This window comes from Etheostoma spectabile, chromosome 13 (genome assembly GCF_008692095.1).
Source record: "Etheostoma spectabile isolate EspeVRDwgs_2016 chromosome 13, UIUC_Espe_1.0, whole genome shotgun sequence".
In the NCBI taxonomy this organism is placed as follows: Eukaryota; Metazoa; Chordata; class Actinopteri; order Perciformes; family Percidae; genus Etheostoma; species Etheostoma spectabile.
In genome coordinates this window covers 17019725-17037485 of record NC_045745.1, presented here as the reverse complement: position 1 = coordinate 17037485, position 17761 = coordinate 17019725, and the positions used below count along the sequence as shown (strand labels likewise).

Sequence of the window (17761 nt, the reverse complement as noted above, 5' to 3'; positions counted from 1 at the left end):
GAGGTCTCATTAATCACCTGAACAATAAAAATGTCAGACGATCAGTTTGAGTCAGAAATGTTCCCACTTTCTTTAACCAGTTTGCCACATGGCTGCTATCAAAGGACTTTTTGCAAACTGTAATGAGCTTGTTATTGGAGTAGTATTTTATACGTTGTGGCTAAGACTGCTGAGACGAAGCTGTGAGTTTACTCCCCATAGTCCTTATCTTTTTTCGCCCAGCATATTTCCTTGGATTAGGATGGCAACAAGGTCTTGGTTGCAGCTGTCGCCGTGGTCGTGCTGTACTCCCTGCTACACCCTGCTACGCTCTGCGTAGTTTATGTTTCATAACCATTATGTTAAAAGGAACGGTCACATATTGACGATCACATGATTAAACTGCCACAGTGCGGCAGTAAACAGAACGGTTGCATGTGTAATTTTTAGGAGCATTTGGAAACTGACTTATAATGTCTTCAAGGTATGAGGATGTGTTGCAAAATGCACTTGCTGTTGCAAATTAGTGGTTTATTAATGCAATTTCTTGAGACGGGATTGGGACATCCTACATGTAGGTAAAATGGAGAAGACAAGAAAGACATTTTTTCTCTCTAGAATCATACAAAGAGCAGAGAGCAGATGTAAAAGACTTCCCTTCAACCCCCTTAGAATTGCACAACATATCTGAAATAATGCTTTCTGGTTTTCTAAACTGTAATTATTAAACTGTTTATTAGCACTGGACATTTCATTTGACTGCAACCAAAGCAGCACCTTGGATCTCTCCTAGCGAGAGTACATGATACGTTTAATTGTTAAGTAAATTCATAACAATGTAAACTGATATTGATAAGGGGATATTTTTACTGGAAATAAACATCCGTATATGTAACTATGTATATGTTTCTGTTTACTACAGAAACCAACAAATTACTGTTGGATGAGCAGCTGAAAGGCACTGCTACGTTTGACTTTTTATAGTTGAGAGAAGGACAAAAATACACACGGTTAAAGTAAACAGTCTGCTGTGATTATGATTTCCTGAGAGAAATTCTAACCATAACAATACTTATTATTGCAAGCACTCCTCTGATTAGAGAGACTGTCATGTAAAAACAGAAAGAAAATAGGAACAATTATTATACTTTTCAGTTCATCAAAGGGCACAGTCTAACTGAGGACACTGTCAGGACTGAAATGGCCAGGAAGGAGGATTGGCCAGCCAAAACATCTAGCGTTTATGAGTCGCCAGCCAAGCGGCGTGCCTGAAATGATGGGTACTCCCCTGGTGATGACAAGGTCTGGCCCTCTCCAAGAAGCCTTGGACAGCCTTTTTCATTGAGTTTATGGTTTGAGTTAAAACGTCACGCGATGTTGTATGACAAGGGCAACAAATGTGTCCTCTGCAGGATGCCAAAGGGTCTCGTCAGTGAGATTCGATACGTTTCTAAAAACAGCAGATCTGATCTATCAGAAAGATAAAGCCACATTTGTTCATTCATTTAATTCCAGATATTGCTTACTTGGCGGATAGGAGTTTACATTGAGTCAGAGCGGAGTTCTTGTTATCAGTATTTTGACTAGCTAGTGAAAATCTTACTCTGTCCTCATTGTTTGTAACATGGAAACTGGGGAATTCTCTTCGTAAGACATTGAGCTGATTTGGGAAGATGAAACTGTCCATGTCTGTGGTATGTACAAATACAGTATGTGGTGTGTGTGGTGTGTCTGTCTGTGTGTGTGTGTGTTAGCGGAGAGCCTGTCTGCTCTGTTGTTTACTGTTGGCGGTACCACATATTGTTTGGGTGGGAGAGGTATTTCTTCTCAAGTGGCCAAAGAAATGGTGATTTAATAGCAAACCAAAAACAAAAGGGACTTAAAGAGGGGTTGTTATGGAGAATAAGGATTGTCTAGTCTCTGGGCAGATTTGAACAGAGACGGATCTTCAGGTAGCGGCTGTAGCAACTCAGTTCACACGGGTTAGATCTGATAAACCGTAACCCTAAACCTTTAAAAATATGTTTATTTTTGTTTACATTTGTTTATATTAAAGTGCTCATTTTATGCTTTTTGGCTTTTCCCTTTCCTTTTTGTTATTTATCTTTTTTGTGCACATTATAGGTTAACAAAGTGAAATAGCCCAAAGTCCACTCCAAAGGGACTTACCATCTCAGACAGAAAACACTGTTCACCAATTGCTCCAAACAGCTCTACTGTAGTCCAGCCTTTACTTCCGTGACAAACGTGCGTCACTTTGTAAAACAAGTTATAATGTTCCCCTAGCTGCTAGTGTAGTACACCCTTATACTCTGCGTCTGACTGGCTAGTAGTCCGTAAATAGCTACTGCGCATGTGCAACTCCCAACAAAGATGGAATAGAAGTGTGATGTTGCACTCTGTAGCTAAAACAGAGAGCTCAACACATAGGGTGAAAAGAGGATTTGCAGCAATGTGCAGTTTAACAAAAATATGGTGTTTTTTGAAAATTAAACCATGTAAACCTTTTCTGACATAACCTGAAAATTAGCAAAATATGAGCACTTTAAATCTGAATCTATGCTGATCTTAAGCCTAAATGTAAAATATGTGTGCACAACTTCCCTAATAGATCATTCTAACTTCTAACATAGGCTAAACATACAACTTGGTCTCCCATCCCGTAACGCTGTGTGGACTAGCCAGACCCTCCTCCGCAGTACTGAGGAGGAAGGTCTAATTTGGTGGGTGGAATAAACAGTAGCATCTCCACATCAATGTTTAACAGCCTGAAGAGGCTGGGATACTTTACGCCAACAAACCATTGGCTCAGAGAAATGTTTCAGGATATCATCTTTTTCCTAATACGACCATGATCCTTAGACGTGCAAGACGCAAGTACAAAGAGCAAATCAAGATCAGACCCCTCTGTTTTGGTCAGCCTTTGTTCAACTGAATGACACTGATCAAAATGATCTTAGGTACTTTCCCAGCACCAGGCCAAAATCAATACTGTATACGTGAAAAGTCCGAAATTTTGCATGACCCTTGTTTTGGTTTGCTGAAATGATAGCAGTAGTATTTTTGTCCTGGCAACCATTTATCCATTATCCGTTTTCCCAACGGCCGAACAACATCAGAGAAACAAAGTGTTTGACGCCTTGGGGAAGTTGTGAGCACACTTAGATCCATAGCAGTGGAGCTGTAAGGCCATTAACCTCTCTGCCTGCCTGCTTGCTTGTTAACAATACACAGTATACAGCTCTGCTTCAGGTTCAGAGTCTCTCCTCACACCAAACCAGATACATAGGAAAGTCTAATGTTCACTTGATGACTTGGCTAAACAAAACATGTTTATACTTCCTTCCCCTGCTGCCAGGTCTCACCTTGAATGCACTTCTCTTATGCTTTCCCAGCTCTGAGGTGCCTTTATTAACATTAATCACCCCTTCCTTTAACTAAATTGGGGGGCTGTTAATCTAAGTGCATTTTAATGGAACACTTCAGAAGCAACTCCCTCAATTACATCAACTCTTTCCAGCATGGTCCCTATTAAAAACAACCTTTCATTTAGGAGGGGGGGAACCCACAGATGGAGAGGGAAACAGAGAGAATTAAGGGAGCCTTAGTTAATCAGTTTCACCTGCCAAAGTGAAGGCATGTACCACAGAATGCCGTTTATAAGTATATTTAAAATTGAACACATGGCTCTGTTTATAAAACATTAAGCTACAATTTTACATTATGGGTACTTATCCGTAGTTTTGGGGGAAATTTGGGGCACCCCCTGGATGTGCATTATTAAATGGCCCCAGTGATGTCACAGAGGTTAAGCTCACTCGGCTTCCCAGTCAGTTTGAGTGAATTTTCCTCGTAACTGTAATTCACACAAACAACCGCCTACAATCAAAGACAGCACTTTGGATGCTGGGAGCAGAACATCTGCCACCTTTGAAAGTCAAAACAAAAGTCAGATGCCGCCACGCTTTGAATGGGCTGATTCCATGGAGATTTGGCTATATGAGCCACTGTAGGATGAGTTTGTAATTGTGCTGGAGAAATGGGTGTTTTGGAACAAATTACAGCAGTACAGCAGTATTACGGCTGTACTGACCGCATTGCCTAGTGTCACAATGACAACATTTGTAGCACACAGTGGACACAACACAAGGTCAGGGTACAGTAGCAGATGTTGAAAGTCAAGATGGGCAGCGTGACCTTACATAGAAAATAGGAGCAAGTGTTTTGTCATGCATCATAAACTATGGGCTACAATGCAATGAGAAGAAAATTGGTTGTGTCCATTAAAAAATGAAGGGGTCCCAATTTTGCTTCGCAATGCATCGCTTTCAGTTGATTGCTGCTGTTGTTGGGCCAAACAAAGCTAAAGTGAAATGATATTGCATGCATATCAGCTGGCTTTTTTTGTTACTCTGCCTTCAAATGTAGATGTTTGGAACACCTACAAAGACTTTTGATTTCTGAAATGTTTGGACAGCATTAGGGGTGTAACGGTAGATTACGGTTCATACCCTGGTTTAGGAGTCATGGTTCGGTGCTAGTTTGGTACAGTGGATAAATCCTCAAATGCATAATGCAGTGGTGCAAGTGTCAAAGAGACACAACCCTCTTGCTGGGGACTGAGGTAGTGTTTTATCCACTAGCATCTTTGGTAAACTATTTTCATTATAACAACTAGGAACATTTCAAACACTTCTGTATTACACTGTGCGGACACTGAAGAAACATTTTCCCCAAAGGTAACCTGTCCCAATAGGCTATAAAACTGAAAAGCACCTCTTATGCACCCAAACATTTATCATCCCAGTGATAATGCGCATTAGCATGTTGAATGGGTTTTCATTTACATCCCCTACAATAATGGAGCAACAGTGACGCGCTATCTTTTTATACACAACTTTCTTTGTTTGCTGTTGTCATAGTGAACCGGCAGACAGGTCTTCCGTCTCCGGCGTTTCATTTATACTCGCCATAATGTGACTGACTAACATGTTATCAGCTTATTGTGCCAACCCCAACATATGTTCCTAATGGCATGCAGCTCAAAATTCCTCAAGCTTGTAAACTTTGGGTCTGCATTACATGCACCAATCTACATACTGTGTTTTCTGTATGCAGCTACATGCACTGGGCGGCGTGCACTGGCTGTGAGCCCCCATGAGCCCTAGTTCTGATCCAGTGTTTCACGGCCCTGCGTCAGTCTCTCAATAGCTTCTGGCTTCCCTAACCCGTCTGTGGCACTCAGCCTTAAGCCCATTCCTTCTTTTTTTTTTATTGACCCACAAAATGGAAACAGAAAAACAAAAGTCAGAAAGACAAAAGATACACAATTCTGACAATTTTTCAACATGCAAATGAGTCCTGCCATTGCTAACAACCTCCAAACCAATGTTCTAATCTGAACCAACCTTTACAAATGAAACAATATTTTGAATCAATGTGATTTTTTTTTTAAATGCAGTTATTTTTTGGCAGCAAATTAATACACAATGGGTCCACAACAGGAGTATTTCCAGTACAACAGTGTATGTGTGATTGATCATAATAAAATACAATGGCCGTGAACAGTGTGGCTCACTGATGTGTTTTTAATACGTTTTTGGACAACCACGGAGCTCTATGGCACAGAGGAATAATATTCCAGGCTTTGATACCCACACAATATTTAGTTAGTAGGATACATTCATTGTTGGTTTTGGCCTTTTAACTGGATTGCTTGACAATAGGAGACAAATGTAATATCAGAAGCTTTATCCTATGTAGCTTTACAAGTTTTGATTCAATAAGCAAACTTTTACGGTATGTAGGAATACCTCTACAAATAGTTGGAATTGTGACTGAGGTCCATGAATCACTGTGTGATTGTTAAGAGTTTCACATGACCAGTGAAGGGTAAAGTAATCACTTATGGAACCTATATGTCATTTCCAGTCCAAATCTGCCATATGTTACATTTTTATGGACTGCAAACAGCTGAACCAATGTCTGGCTTTTCCCACATATTTGTAATTGCTGGTGACTATTCCATTTTTGAAAGGACAGTGTGCTCATATTGCGCAGTAAAGTAGTGTTCACACCAAACCAAGCCAGACTGTTTCATTGCCAGTTTTCTTCAATCTTGCAGCCAGGCTGTACTGTTATTGTTCGGAGTTCAGTACAACAGAATGGACTTTCTTGGTGTGAGGGCAACTCATAAATGGAGTAGGCACGCATGCACGCAAATGTCTGCAATTTCACAGGCTGATTACAGTGATCACAGTCAACACATTGTTAAAATGGCTCAGTCTTTTGGTATTCTGTAAAAGTTTGACTCAGGGCCGACCTGCTACAGGGCTGTCCTGAGTCAGCCTTGTATATTGTTGGAACCTTCTGATAAATTGACCGTAAAGTTGATGATCAATTAACTTGAAGGAATGCATATTTTAGTCTACATGTCAGGGCACTTCTGATATACAAAGGGAACTGTTTGACGCTCTCACCTGTTTTTGGTCATTTTCCTTCCTTATCTACTGCATTATCGAAACAAAAGGGTGCTTAATGTGGCCAATCATTTTCCATCTTTTGCTCTTAGTCTGGCTTTAAAAACTCAGACTGGCATCTTATTTTAAGGTCAAATGAAAGCTGTACCTGGGTCCCAGCTCATCCTCACACCTCCAGGTGAATTCCCCGAAGCTCTCGTAGCGCTGGTTGTAGTGGTAGAGCACGCGGCGAAGCGTCGGAGCACCCAGATCCATTAGAGTGTTGTAGGCTGTCTGCTGCTCCTTCCCACTGGTGTAACCGTTGAAAAGATTATAGATCTTATCCGCTATTTCTGGAAGTGCAAACACAATCACAGGTTAACGCTAGATATTTCACATCAGCTGCAAATGACGGTTTGTGCTACTCAAGGGTTAGTGGTAGTGACTCAGCTTTCTCTGGACAGAACACTGCCTTCCTAATGTTTTGAGAGACACTAAGAGCTGCAAATAAGTCATATTTTCATTATTGATTAATTTGCCAATTACTTTCTTAATTTAACGATTAATTATGCGGCCTATGAAAAACAAAAATAAACAGCCAAACAATTTAATTTTATAAAGCCTGAGGTGACTACTTCAAATGTCTTCTTTTGTATGACACACTGTCTCAAACTCAAAGATATTCAGTTTACTATCAAATAAACAGGAAATCCTCACATGAGAAGCTGAAACTAGATAATTTTGGATTCAAAAAAATATTGATTGATCATCAAAATAGTTTTTCTGTCTATTGACTAATCATTCGACTAACCATTTCAGCTCTAGAGATGCTGTTAGGATTTGAGGTCCTATTGAGAGAGAACTTTAGCCTCCAATAAATATTCCACCAAAGACGACTTACTGTCAAATAATAGGACAAATCTATGGTGTCTCCATTAGAAGAAATGTAAAGCTTTTTATTAACGTCCGCCGCCCCATTTTGCATTTGAGATTGTTAAGACAAATGTCTTTCTACATGCATATTTTCACAATAATAATATCTTACATTATTAATCATAGACATATCTAAAGCCCAAGTGGTTGAGGATATTCTTCAAATTGCTAATCGTTTTTTTTAAATCAGGTAAGGAACTTATCCCGCCTGTTCTGTTTAACAATGCCAATACAATCCATTCAAAACGGAGCCACATAGTGGATGTATTGTATTTCACACCATTCATGTATTTCCAGGCATTGAAATCAACAGCGCGAGCCAGTGGTATCACACTTCACTGGTTGGAGCCTTCTTGCATTGGCCGATTCAAATCAGCAGCAGGATCCGCAATAACATCTTGGCGATAAATCTCTAGCATATACGGAGCGGCAACAAATTTCTATCTCTTTGTGACTTTATGAATTGCTCTGATCTGAAAGTGATCTTTAACATCTGTTTTGTGAGGTCTTGAAACAAAGCTGCAAACAAATGAAGCAAATGTCTGTCCTTTGAGTAAGCTGTTCTTATTTTCAGATACTGGAAAAGACAAAACATTATCTCCCTTATTTCATCTGATGATTACATTCCTCTACATAAATGTGTCAAAATGTAGAAGGTAAACTTCCTTACAATCACCTCAAGCACATGCTCAGTGTTGGAACATGAAACCCATCTCTGTGAGCCACCTGTGATCACTTCAGAAAGATCATTCACCTCTCCGACTTTAGCTGTGTCTCTTTCCTCACCTTGTGCTTTGACATCATCCACAGTTGGACACGGAGTTTTAATAGTGACTTCACTTGGACTAGAACGGCGCCCTGTGTTGTCTACTGCCCACAGCCGGAACCTAGACACATAAACACACATGAAACTCATTACACAATCTGCTGCTGATTGTGAGTGATAAATCATTCCCTACAAAACCTAATCCGGTTGTATAGATTTCCAGCAATGGTCTTTGATGAATCTGCTGTACCAACATCACTTCATTTATTGCAGTTGATTCAAGTTAGAAGGCTCCCCTTGTTGTAGATGAAAGCCTGCTTTGCCAATACAGGACTTTCACTAGTGCTAGGCTGACAATAAGCACTTCTTTACAGGGCTAATAACCTGTCACTTCACTGAATAAATATCTCCACCTAGTGAGCAAAACACAAACTGCATCCACCTGCAGCACCAAAAGATTACAAGCAGTAGCAGAGGATAAAATCACATTTTTATCATCAGCCTGGGGTTATATAGAGATATGTGACTCAAATTGTAGTTACAGACAAAACAAGATTTATGGACTACAGATATGCATACTTCACTGAAAAAATATTCTTGATATATTTTGGGCGACAGACTTTAAACATAAAAACCCTTTCCAACATGTCTTCAAAGACTTTTTATGCAGCTGCAGAGTATGTTTCCTGTGTCACGCTTACATAACAGTGCATATTTCTCCACACTCAATACATCTCCAACCTACAAGGCATCAAGCCTAAGCTTTGTGAAGGCTCTGTCTGTATAGAAAACATAAGGAGTGTACAGTGCCCTGAAGGTAAAGACGACGCCTCGGCTCAAAGAGATGAATGAGCTGCCAGACAGGATGGAGAGAGCAGGAGTCCCGCTGATGCTGGGATTAACAGGGCATGTGTAGCTGCTCACTCAGCCCCCATACAACCAAGAGGTTTTCCCATTTCCTTTTTATTTCCTCACTCATCCCTCTTTTTCTTTATCTAACACAGACGTTGCCTTTGCTTCTCTATTTCTTTCTCTCCACCTTAATCTGCCTTTACTACCTACGATGTGTGTGGCTTCCCTCCTGGCAGGTTGTCTGTGAGATAAGTGTCAGCATGTGTATGAGAGCATCTGGTGTGTGCATCTGTGTGTGTGAAAGATCTTGGTTACTGCATCACATTGTTAAATTTCTTCATTCAGGCATACACAGAATAAAGAACTATTAAAATGTAACAGAGATTAACATCAAAATGTTTTGGTCTTAGAATGTAATATTTGTGCTGATTACAAATTTATTTCAGGTATCATTTTTTTTTTTTTTTTCAGCAACAACTCTAACCTTAAATCACCCAAATTATTCTGATTAATAAACTAATTGCAACAAAAAAAGTTACTGAAATGCCTAGCTCTGAAATAACCCTGAACTAGCTTGGTCAGTAAACGTGTCATACCCATGGTAATGGTATTTTCAACACCCACACACAGCTACAATCATTTTTACACAAAAAAGTGCTTTGTGTTAAATGTGAACACACCATTAATAATAGGATGGTTCAGTAGTAGGATAAAAACTAGCCAACAGGGTTTAGGTTGACTCAAATAAGCCAAGATTATGATATGCAAAGGTACATCAAAGGCACCATGTGTAAGAATTGAAATATTTGAAACCCCCTAGTGGAGGCAAAAAAACATAATCAGCTTTATTTGCCAGGTATGAGGACCCATACGAGGAATTTTTCTTTGGAGCATCGTTGCTCACATTGTGCTTACACATAAAAAAATAAATAAAAAAAATATACACACTAATATATACACTATATATACATACTCTAAACAGAAACAATAAATAGGCATGAGTGCACTAAAGAGTTCAATAAAATTTATTTAAATATGGAGCATAGTGCAAAAGAAACTGGGATAAATAGTATTAGGACTGGAATATAATAGTAAACGACACTTAATTTCAACCTACTGGTCGCTGTGATAAAGAAGTACACCATTTAAGGGAAATTTGTCCATGCTGTCTTACCCAGAGTTCCATGAGAAGATCAGTATGAACTTTCTCTGGTTGTTAAAGACAGATAGCTAAGTAGGGTGTGTGTATCATAGCTCAGAGCAGATTGTCGGTTTTCGTGATAGCTAGCTAAAGAATGAATAAAAACAACAAGCAGGAAATCCACGTGTCTTCTTTGCCAACTCCAAAACAGTAATATTTTTTAATTCAAAGTCAAAACTAAAAGCTGTCAAATGTGGGCAGATAACACAGGCCAAAAACCGGCTTCAAGTTCAAAGTGAACGCTGATAGGCTGGTTTTAGTCAGTAGATAGCACCAAATGTGGAAGCTTACTGCTGGTTGTTTTGTATTTCTACATACACCAACTTGTTAATATGCCACTTTGGAGATGTTGAAAGGCACCTCTGATGCAGCTAGGCTAGCTGCTGTAGTTCCCACTGCTTACTTTGTGCTAACTTTATCTAGGCTAAACACATTCAAAAATGCAAAAAACAGTTTGTAGGTTGCTAGGAACACGTCTGTTTATGAATGTTTTTATAAAAGTCTGTGAATAAAGGTTTCCCATACTACAAACTAATTGTAGATACTATAAACTAATATTTATAGTATACTGCTTTTGCAGTTAGTATACAATAAATCAGCATATTTATCATTTTTATTCCGACAAGAAATGATGCAATTTTTGCAACATGGCATGTCAATTCAACTGTAACTTTGAATGACACTGACAATTTCACTTCACAAGGAGAAAAGCTTTTTTTTTTTTTTTTTAAGATTATTTCTGTTTCTTGTTATGGTCTTTCTGTAGCTTTCCCACCACATTTGCAATTACTCTAATCTTTTCCAGCTGTGCGTAGCACCTACAGTATATTTCCTTTGTGCAATGCATTGTGGGACAAAAGTTTCCAGCAGCAGCAAACTGAAACAGCAACTGACTTTTGTAAGTGTAATTAATTCATTCACTTTTTAATAATTGTGAACACAAAACATACTCAAAACTGATGAACAAAATCTGCTTAGAATGTGAGTGTATTTTATAGAAATGGATCATGTTTCTAAATGCAGTCAAATTGGTGTGAATAAAGCGAGGCAGTTGTTTGCTTTACCTTCAATCTCAACCCATCTGACAGTGCAGAAGCTTCTTTTAGAACTAATTTGAAATGAGATTTGGTTACTGGGCTAGTTTGGTTTGCCTGTTCATTATAAAAGGGACTTACATGTATGTGGTGTCAGGCTCCAGGCAGCGAATGATCATGCTGATGGAGGAGGACAGGAGGTTTGGGATGTCCCCTAACATCACACATGGCGACCTGGCCCCAGACAGGATGTCATCCACAAAGCTCAAAAGTGTTTCTGTGGCAGAGAGAAAAGATACATTCAGAGTCATCATTCACCCAAGGTCAGTCCACACAGTCCATATCAATGCCCCTTCCTTTTTCCTATTCACAATCTCATGAGTGGGCTCTAAAGCTCAGTGTTCACGAGTTGTGTACATCACTTCCCATTTTGTAAATATGAATTCAGGAGGACATTTGAAGGCACCATCTGTCATGGCAGGTATATCACTCATGATCCAAGTGTGAAGATGAGGGGTTCAAGCAGATATCCCGGAGTCCAAGCAATTGGCCGGTTCCGAACAGGCATGTTTTCAACGAACACTGCACTAGCCTAGTTAGTGAAAATGACACCAATGTTAATATATGTGACAAAAAGATTTTATTGACAGAATGATCAGATATAGGCATGGTTAGATACACCTGGCCCCTGCATGTTTACTGTTTTTTGTCTGCCAACGCCCTGCTATTTCTGTAAGATCTACCAGAATAACAATCTATGACTGCAACATGCCTTTTTGCCATTTAACTTTTAGACAATCTGGCTTTTCTTTTACAGCAACTAGACAGTGGAATGTAGTAACAGATGACATAAAGAGCTGCAGTTCTATTAAGAGCTTTAAATTTCAGAAATTGTTTCTGAAGACCACTCAAATCTGCAACCACTGACACTGATATGGTGCTGACAAAATGTGTTTTGGGTAATTGGTGTGGTGTGTTGTGTGTGTGTGTGTGTGTGTGTGTGTGTGTGTGTGTGTGTGTGTGTGTGTGTGTGTGTGTGTGTGTGTGTGGTGGAGGGGTGGGTAGGAGTGCGGTGGGGGTTGTTGTTGTGTGTTTTTATTGTGCCAGGGGACAGCAGATGTAAATTGGCCTGTGGCTAACTCTGGTACAATGCATCAAATGGAAACAATGTTAAAAATTGTACGTGGCCCTAATAATAAATTAAAGGTTAAAAAAAAAAAAAAAACCTTAGGAGAAAAAAATATAACACTCTTGTACTCGGCCATTAACTTTCAGTTAGCCTAGCTACTCAGAGAAAGATGAAAAGCACAGCGTGTTTGGTGTTGCAATGATACATACAGTCCATTCAGTCAACTTTACTGCTACAGATGGATGTTTAAGGGCATCTAGACACTCTATGCTGAGGGAGAAAATTGTTACTCATTTACTGTCCGCCCACTTTTCCCCAACACATTCCAAACAGCTGTCTTTAGCTAAAAGGTTTTCTCTCACCTTCAGGTCTAGCTCCCCCACATTTTAAATAATTGTCTTGACGCCTAAAAAAGTCTTGACGTCATTTCCAAGGTTATAAAAACAACACACACCATATATCCCACACAATAAATAGCTATCCAAACCTTAAACTTTGTATAAAACAATAGAATATATTTTTTTTACTTTAAGGACTATCTATCTATGACTAAAAGCTTGTAAAATGAATACAACTCAACAAAATGTTTTGATTACATTTATAAACATCTCAAAAAGCTTTAACAGATACAATCATGGCAGAGATGTAGTGGTGCATGACGCAGGTACATGGTGCATGGGGGAATTTCCATAAAGCCTACCTACCTAAAATAGCCAGATACAGGCTGCAGCCAGTTTAGGTCTGCACAATTAATCTTTATAAAATCGTGATCTCGATTCACCCCTGTTCACAATATAATAACAAAAAAAATTGTGATTCATAGTATTCCCCGCATCATGCGGACCTAAGCCAGTCATCTTTCATTTGATCTCTGCCATTGACCATGCATAGAGATCATTGTTCCCTGACTTTCACCTTTACTGGAGCGCCCCCCTTCCTGGAATTAAACAAAAAAAGACACTGATACTGATGTATTAAAGTTGCCCTGCCCCACGTATTTCATTACGTTGTGGTAATGTCTGAAGTTCTGCCATGGACTCTCTAACATTTCTTGCAAAAAAAATGCCTTGCTTACCTTGTTCCAAGCCATTCTAGAATGGTATAGAAAGCCTGCAGGAAGCCTCAGCTTTGAGCCAGTTCTCATAAATATTCAATGAGCTAAGCTGCTTGACTCATATTGGCTAACAGCTAGCCAATGACAACCTGGCTATCAGTATCCTTTACCCAGCACAACTGGGCGTGCTCATGAATAGTTATGAGCTCAGACAACTTTTGTAATTGGCCTGATTTCTCCGCTTATTTCTTTTTAGTGGCTAGAGCTGACAGAGGAGGTAGCAGTTTATTTTCACATTCACGACATCACACAAACACATATGGACCTAACATATTTCAAAAAATGCAAGTAAAAAAGGCTTTGTGCAGCAGGGCACCTTTAAATTGCCATCACATTAATATACCTAGGTGCCGGATCGTTACGGCCTATTTTAACCCCTGGGTACAGTACACCCACCTAAACATACACCACTGGATCACTAATAACACCTGACTTAACCTGATACTCTCACATGAGAGAGAAGCCACCCTCTGACCCCCACCTCCTGCGTTTCCATCACCTCCTCTTCAGGGCTTCTTTCCTGCTGCCCAGGCTGATGGAGACACACACAGCTAGCTATGTTTTCCCAGCTGGCGCTGCGTACGTCAGAAGGGCATTTGGCCACCGAGATGTGTGTTTCACTGTAAAGGGAAAAACCCTCTGCTTGGAAAAGCCAAGTCTGCTTGTGTGCAAAGGTGTGTGAAGTGATGGGTGCTCTGAGGTGGTCATCTGTGACCCTCTGATGCACAAGCAGTGCCTGTCTGTGTGTGTGTATTTATACAATATGTGTGTGAAGTGATGGACGCCCCGAGGTGGTCACCTGTGTCTGCCCTGTCGAACCGGGTCTGTGTCCCCAGCTGGTAAACAGCAGACCAAGTGCCATGGAGTCATGGAGAGAGAGCATGAAGACGAAAAAAGGTGAGCAGCAGCTGTCAGAGAGATGGTGTTTACCCAGTGCAGAGACTGACACTGAAGTGAAAGATATAAACAGTTCTGGTGATGTAAATGAAAAGTGACATTCTAAGGCTTTGCACCACTTAACATATTAATTGCAAAGCTGGTTGGAATGTCAGTCTAGCGTGTAAGGAGGCGTAGAAAAAGGAAACAGTGTTTGTACCCTTGCTGGAAAACGCCCTTTGTAAATATCTTGGGTAATTTTCTCAATATCTAAGCAAGTTGAGCTCTGAATGGGAAATTGCGACTAACATCGATCCTCATATACAGTTACGGCCTGTCTAAGCAACACAAGCTGTTCACTTTGGATTTGTGACCATAGTAACTACTGTATTTCACACCGTGTTTACCACAAAGGTCTCACACCGCAGACCTTTATGAGGCCAACTAAAACATACTTAAAGCTCTAATAAAAAACAGTCTAGGTGTAACTTAGAATGGATGTACTTTCTTTCCTAACCATTCATGGAACAAATTCAATTTCTTTCTTGCCTGGAAATATAGGAGAAACCAGCATGAAGCTTTATATTATTTTCCCTTTCAGCTACAGTAGAGAGCAAGAAAAACAAGACAGAAAGAGGTTAAACTATTTCCTGTGTTTGCTTTTCTGTCACATGTCACTGTGCCGATTTTCTCATGAACACTGCAGCAGAACAATGTAGTACTTTTTAAACAGGGATTTACCTGGGCCGGCTGTACTGTATTTGTCTATATATTGGACTCAAAGCTGGTTGTTTGTCATTACTTTTTTAAATTACCCTAACAGCACAAGTGTTTTTTCTGATCTGATTGCCCTTATGGTTAGGGTGACATTGTCTGTGAGTGGCTTCCAAAACACATATGACCGCAACAAAAATGAAAGGATTAATTAATAAAGGATAAGTTTGGGTTTCTAATTGTCTATATACTCACATGCCATGTGTGTGAAATCCTTCCTCCTCTACAGACTCAAATAAGCAGGCTACCTCTCGCCTCTCATGAGCCCTTAAGCTTGAGGGCATGGAGTCTAAGCAGCAAGCACGCAGTTTACATTACATTATTTTCTCCTACGGCAGCACAACGATGTAGTTCATTTCCTGAGAGATGTGTCTCCATGCACTTTATTTTACAAATCCCTGTAGCTAATTAAAGTTATCTCATGTTGAATGGGAAATCTGCATTTCCCTAATTTGTTAATTCATGCATGAATTTAGATAACTTCTGTCAGGATTATCTTTTGGTTTCATTCCTCTATTTCTTTTTTAAAGTGTCTATTTATGCTTTATAAGTTTTTTTTCTTTTCCATTTTATTGTATTTTGAAATATTGTAGTCTGTGACCTTTGTACTGTTCTGTTTGTATTGTTCGTGTTTATTGTAACAATAATTAGCAGGCCCTCTTGGCCTGGTTATCCTTGAAGAAAAATATATTGTTGCTTTAAGAGGAACATTTTAGGTTAATAATACTTTGGTCATTTTTTCGTAATTTGAGCTATCCTTTTGATTGGTAATAACATTGTACTAACAAAGTTAATTGCTGAACATGGCAACATTGTTTTAAACAAGTCTGACGGGACAGGATACACAGACAGTCACACTATTAGACACACTGCAGATAAACCCAGATTAGTTAAATTAGTTCGGAAGACAAAACAAAGGTGAACAATTAAATTACAACCCAACCGGTTGTTAACATCCATCACAGTTTACAGACTGGCCTACAGGTTCAACTTGGACCTCAGAGATTTGCTGAGTACAAAGTTAACCAAAAATGATGGCCAAAGTTAAACACATAAGATCTCAAGTTGCACAGATGCACAGGATGCACAGGAATTCTCTTTTCGTCCCAAAAGAATCTGTTACATTGCTTTCTTGAACGTTTTCAACGTTTTGGCCTCACCTCAATCACTGATGTCAAGGCACGTATCTTGCCTTTGCAGTATCAAATGGACTGTGATTAAATGGTTGTTAGCCAAGTACAAATGGGTGATCCATTTTCACAAACACACATCCCTGTCCGCTCTGACTCCCAAACTGCCTTTCTCACATGTTGTAATGTTGTGCAGGAAGGGTGGGGGTGGGGGTGGGGAGGGGGACTGGCTGTAAAACAATTGTTCATGAACCCAAGCCCTTGCTCAAACACAAAGTCATAAGCTCATTAAAACACACCATTTGTGCAGAAATGAGTGTCTGAAAATATGAAACTACCTTAAAACCTTTGGATCACTTGAGACTGTGGTGAACTAAACCTGCATAACATTATTACTCCATGGGTTCAAGAGCTGCCATCCATTCTTTATCTGTCCAATCTTTCCTGTCAATCCCATCTGTCCTGCCAGTCTCCTCTGTAAACCACCTGAAGCAGCAGAACTGTGGTACCCAGCACAGCGAAAACAGTTTGAGGAACCCAACCGCGCACTGTCATGATGATAGGAATTCTTTATATGGGTGGCCTGCTGGCCAGAAGAACATAAAGTGCACCTAACTTAACACAAACAAATATCTCAGTCAAAGAAAATGGGTAACACTGTGTGCTGCCATGGCATTTATGGCCATGACTCAACACCGGGGGAAAATACAAAGAAACAAAATGTTTCTCTTGTGCGTTGATTGCTGACAGACAGGCAGCTTAAAAAATAAAAATTGACTCTGGAAGCGAATCAGAGCAATACTTCAATCTTGATGGCTGCAGACTTGGCCAGCTAGCGAGAGGTACTACAGTATGAACTTGAATAGTCCTAACAAAACATTGTGTGAAGAATTTTGACCTTGCACAGATTATTTCACTTATAGGCTAAATTCCTTCGCGATTTTATCACCGTGAATCTTTGCTCAGGTTGCAAGCTTGTCCCCTACAGCGCTATCATGATTGTACATCATTTGCACGGATGCATAAGGTCCCTTAAGAATGCAACAACTTTACAGAAGCAAGGAGATCCTAGATTTACTGTGAGCTGCAGGACAAACAGCACTGGTTTGGACGCAATTATTATCTATCAAAATTCTTATAGTCTTAATGTTTAGTGAGATAAAACAATGACATAAAGGAGAATATATATCTTTTGTATAGTGAAGAGATTTCGGGTTGTGGAAAAACAGCAGATGAATGACACTTTGAATCAAAAGAGGAAATTGAAGGTCTGATGATTTATCCCATCTTGGAAGTGACGGTTGGCAAGGCAAAATAGCACATTTTGAGCAGCTTAGATCTTTCAAAACATACTGAAATGTATTTGCTCTTACTTGGTGTAACAGGCTGTGCTTCCCATCTGAGGAACATGATCATGCTTTTCATTTCTACCGCACAGCATGGCCTGCTCATCCGGATGACATTCATAGACTGCTTAAGGTTCAGTTGGAAAGTGTAAATCTCTTTTTAGTGAAA

The 17761-nt window shown here is 39.7% G+C and overlaps 1 protein-coding gene across 5 annotated transcripts in view; it reads right to left on the bottom strand.

The window, feature by feature from the left end:
- Positions 1-17761, bottom strand: part of LOC116701032 (astrotactin-1) — a 372813-nt gene that overhangs the window by 9831 nt on the left and 345221 nt on the right. For all 5 annotated transcript variants that reach the window (XM_032534569.1, XM_032534570.1, XM_032534571.1 and 2 more), the window contains 3 exons: positions 11365-11500; positions 8157-8257; positions 6607-6790 (listed from right to left, as the gene is read on the bottom strand). In XM_032534569.1, the coding sequence (XP_032390460.1) occupies positions 6607-6790; positions 8157-8257; positions 11365-11500 (421 nt within the window). The remainder of the gene's footprint in view (positions 1-6606; positions 6791-8156; positions 8258-11364; positions 11501-17761) is intronic.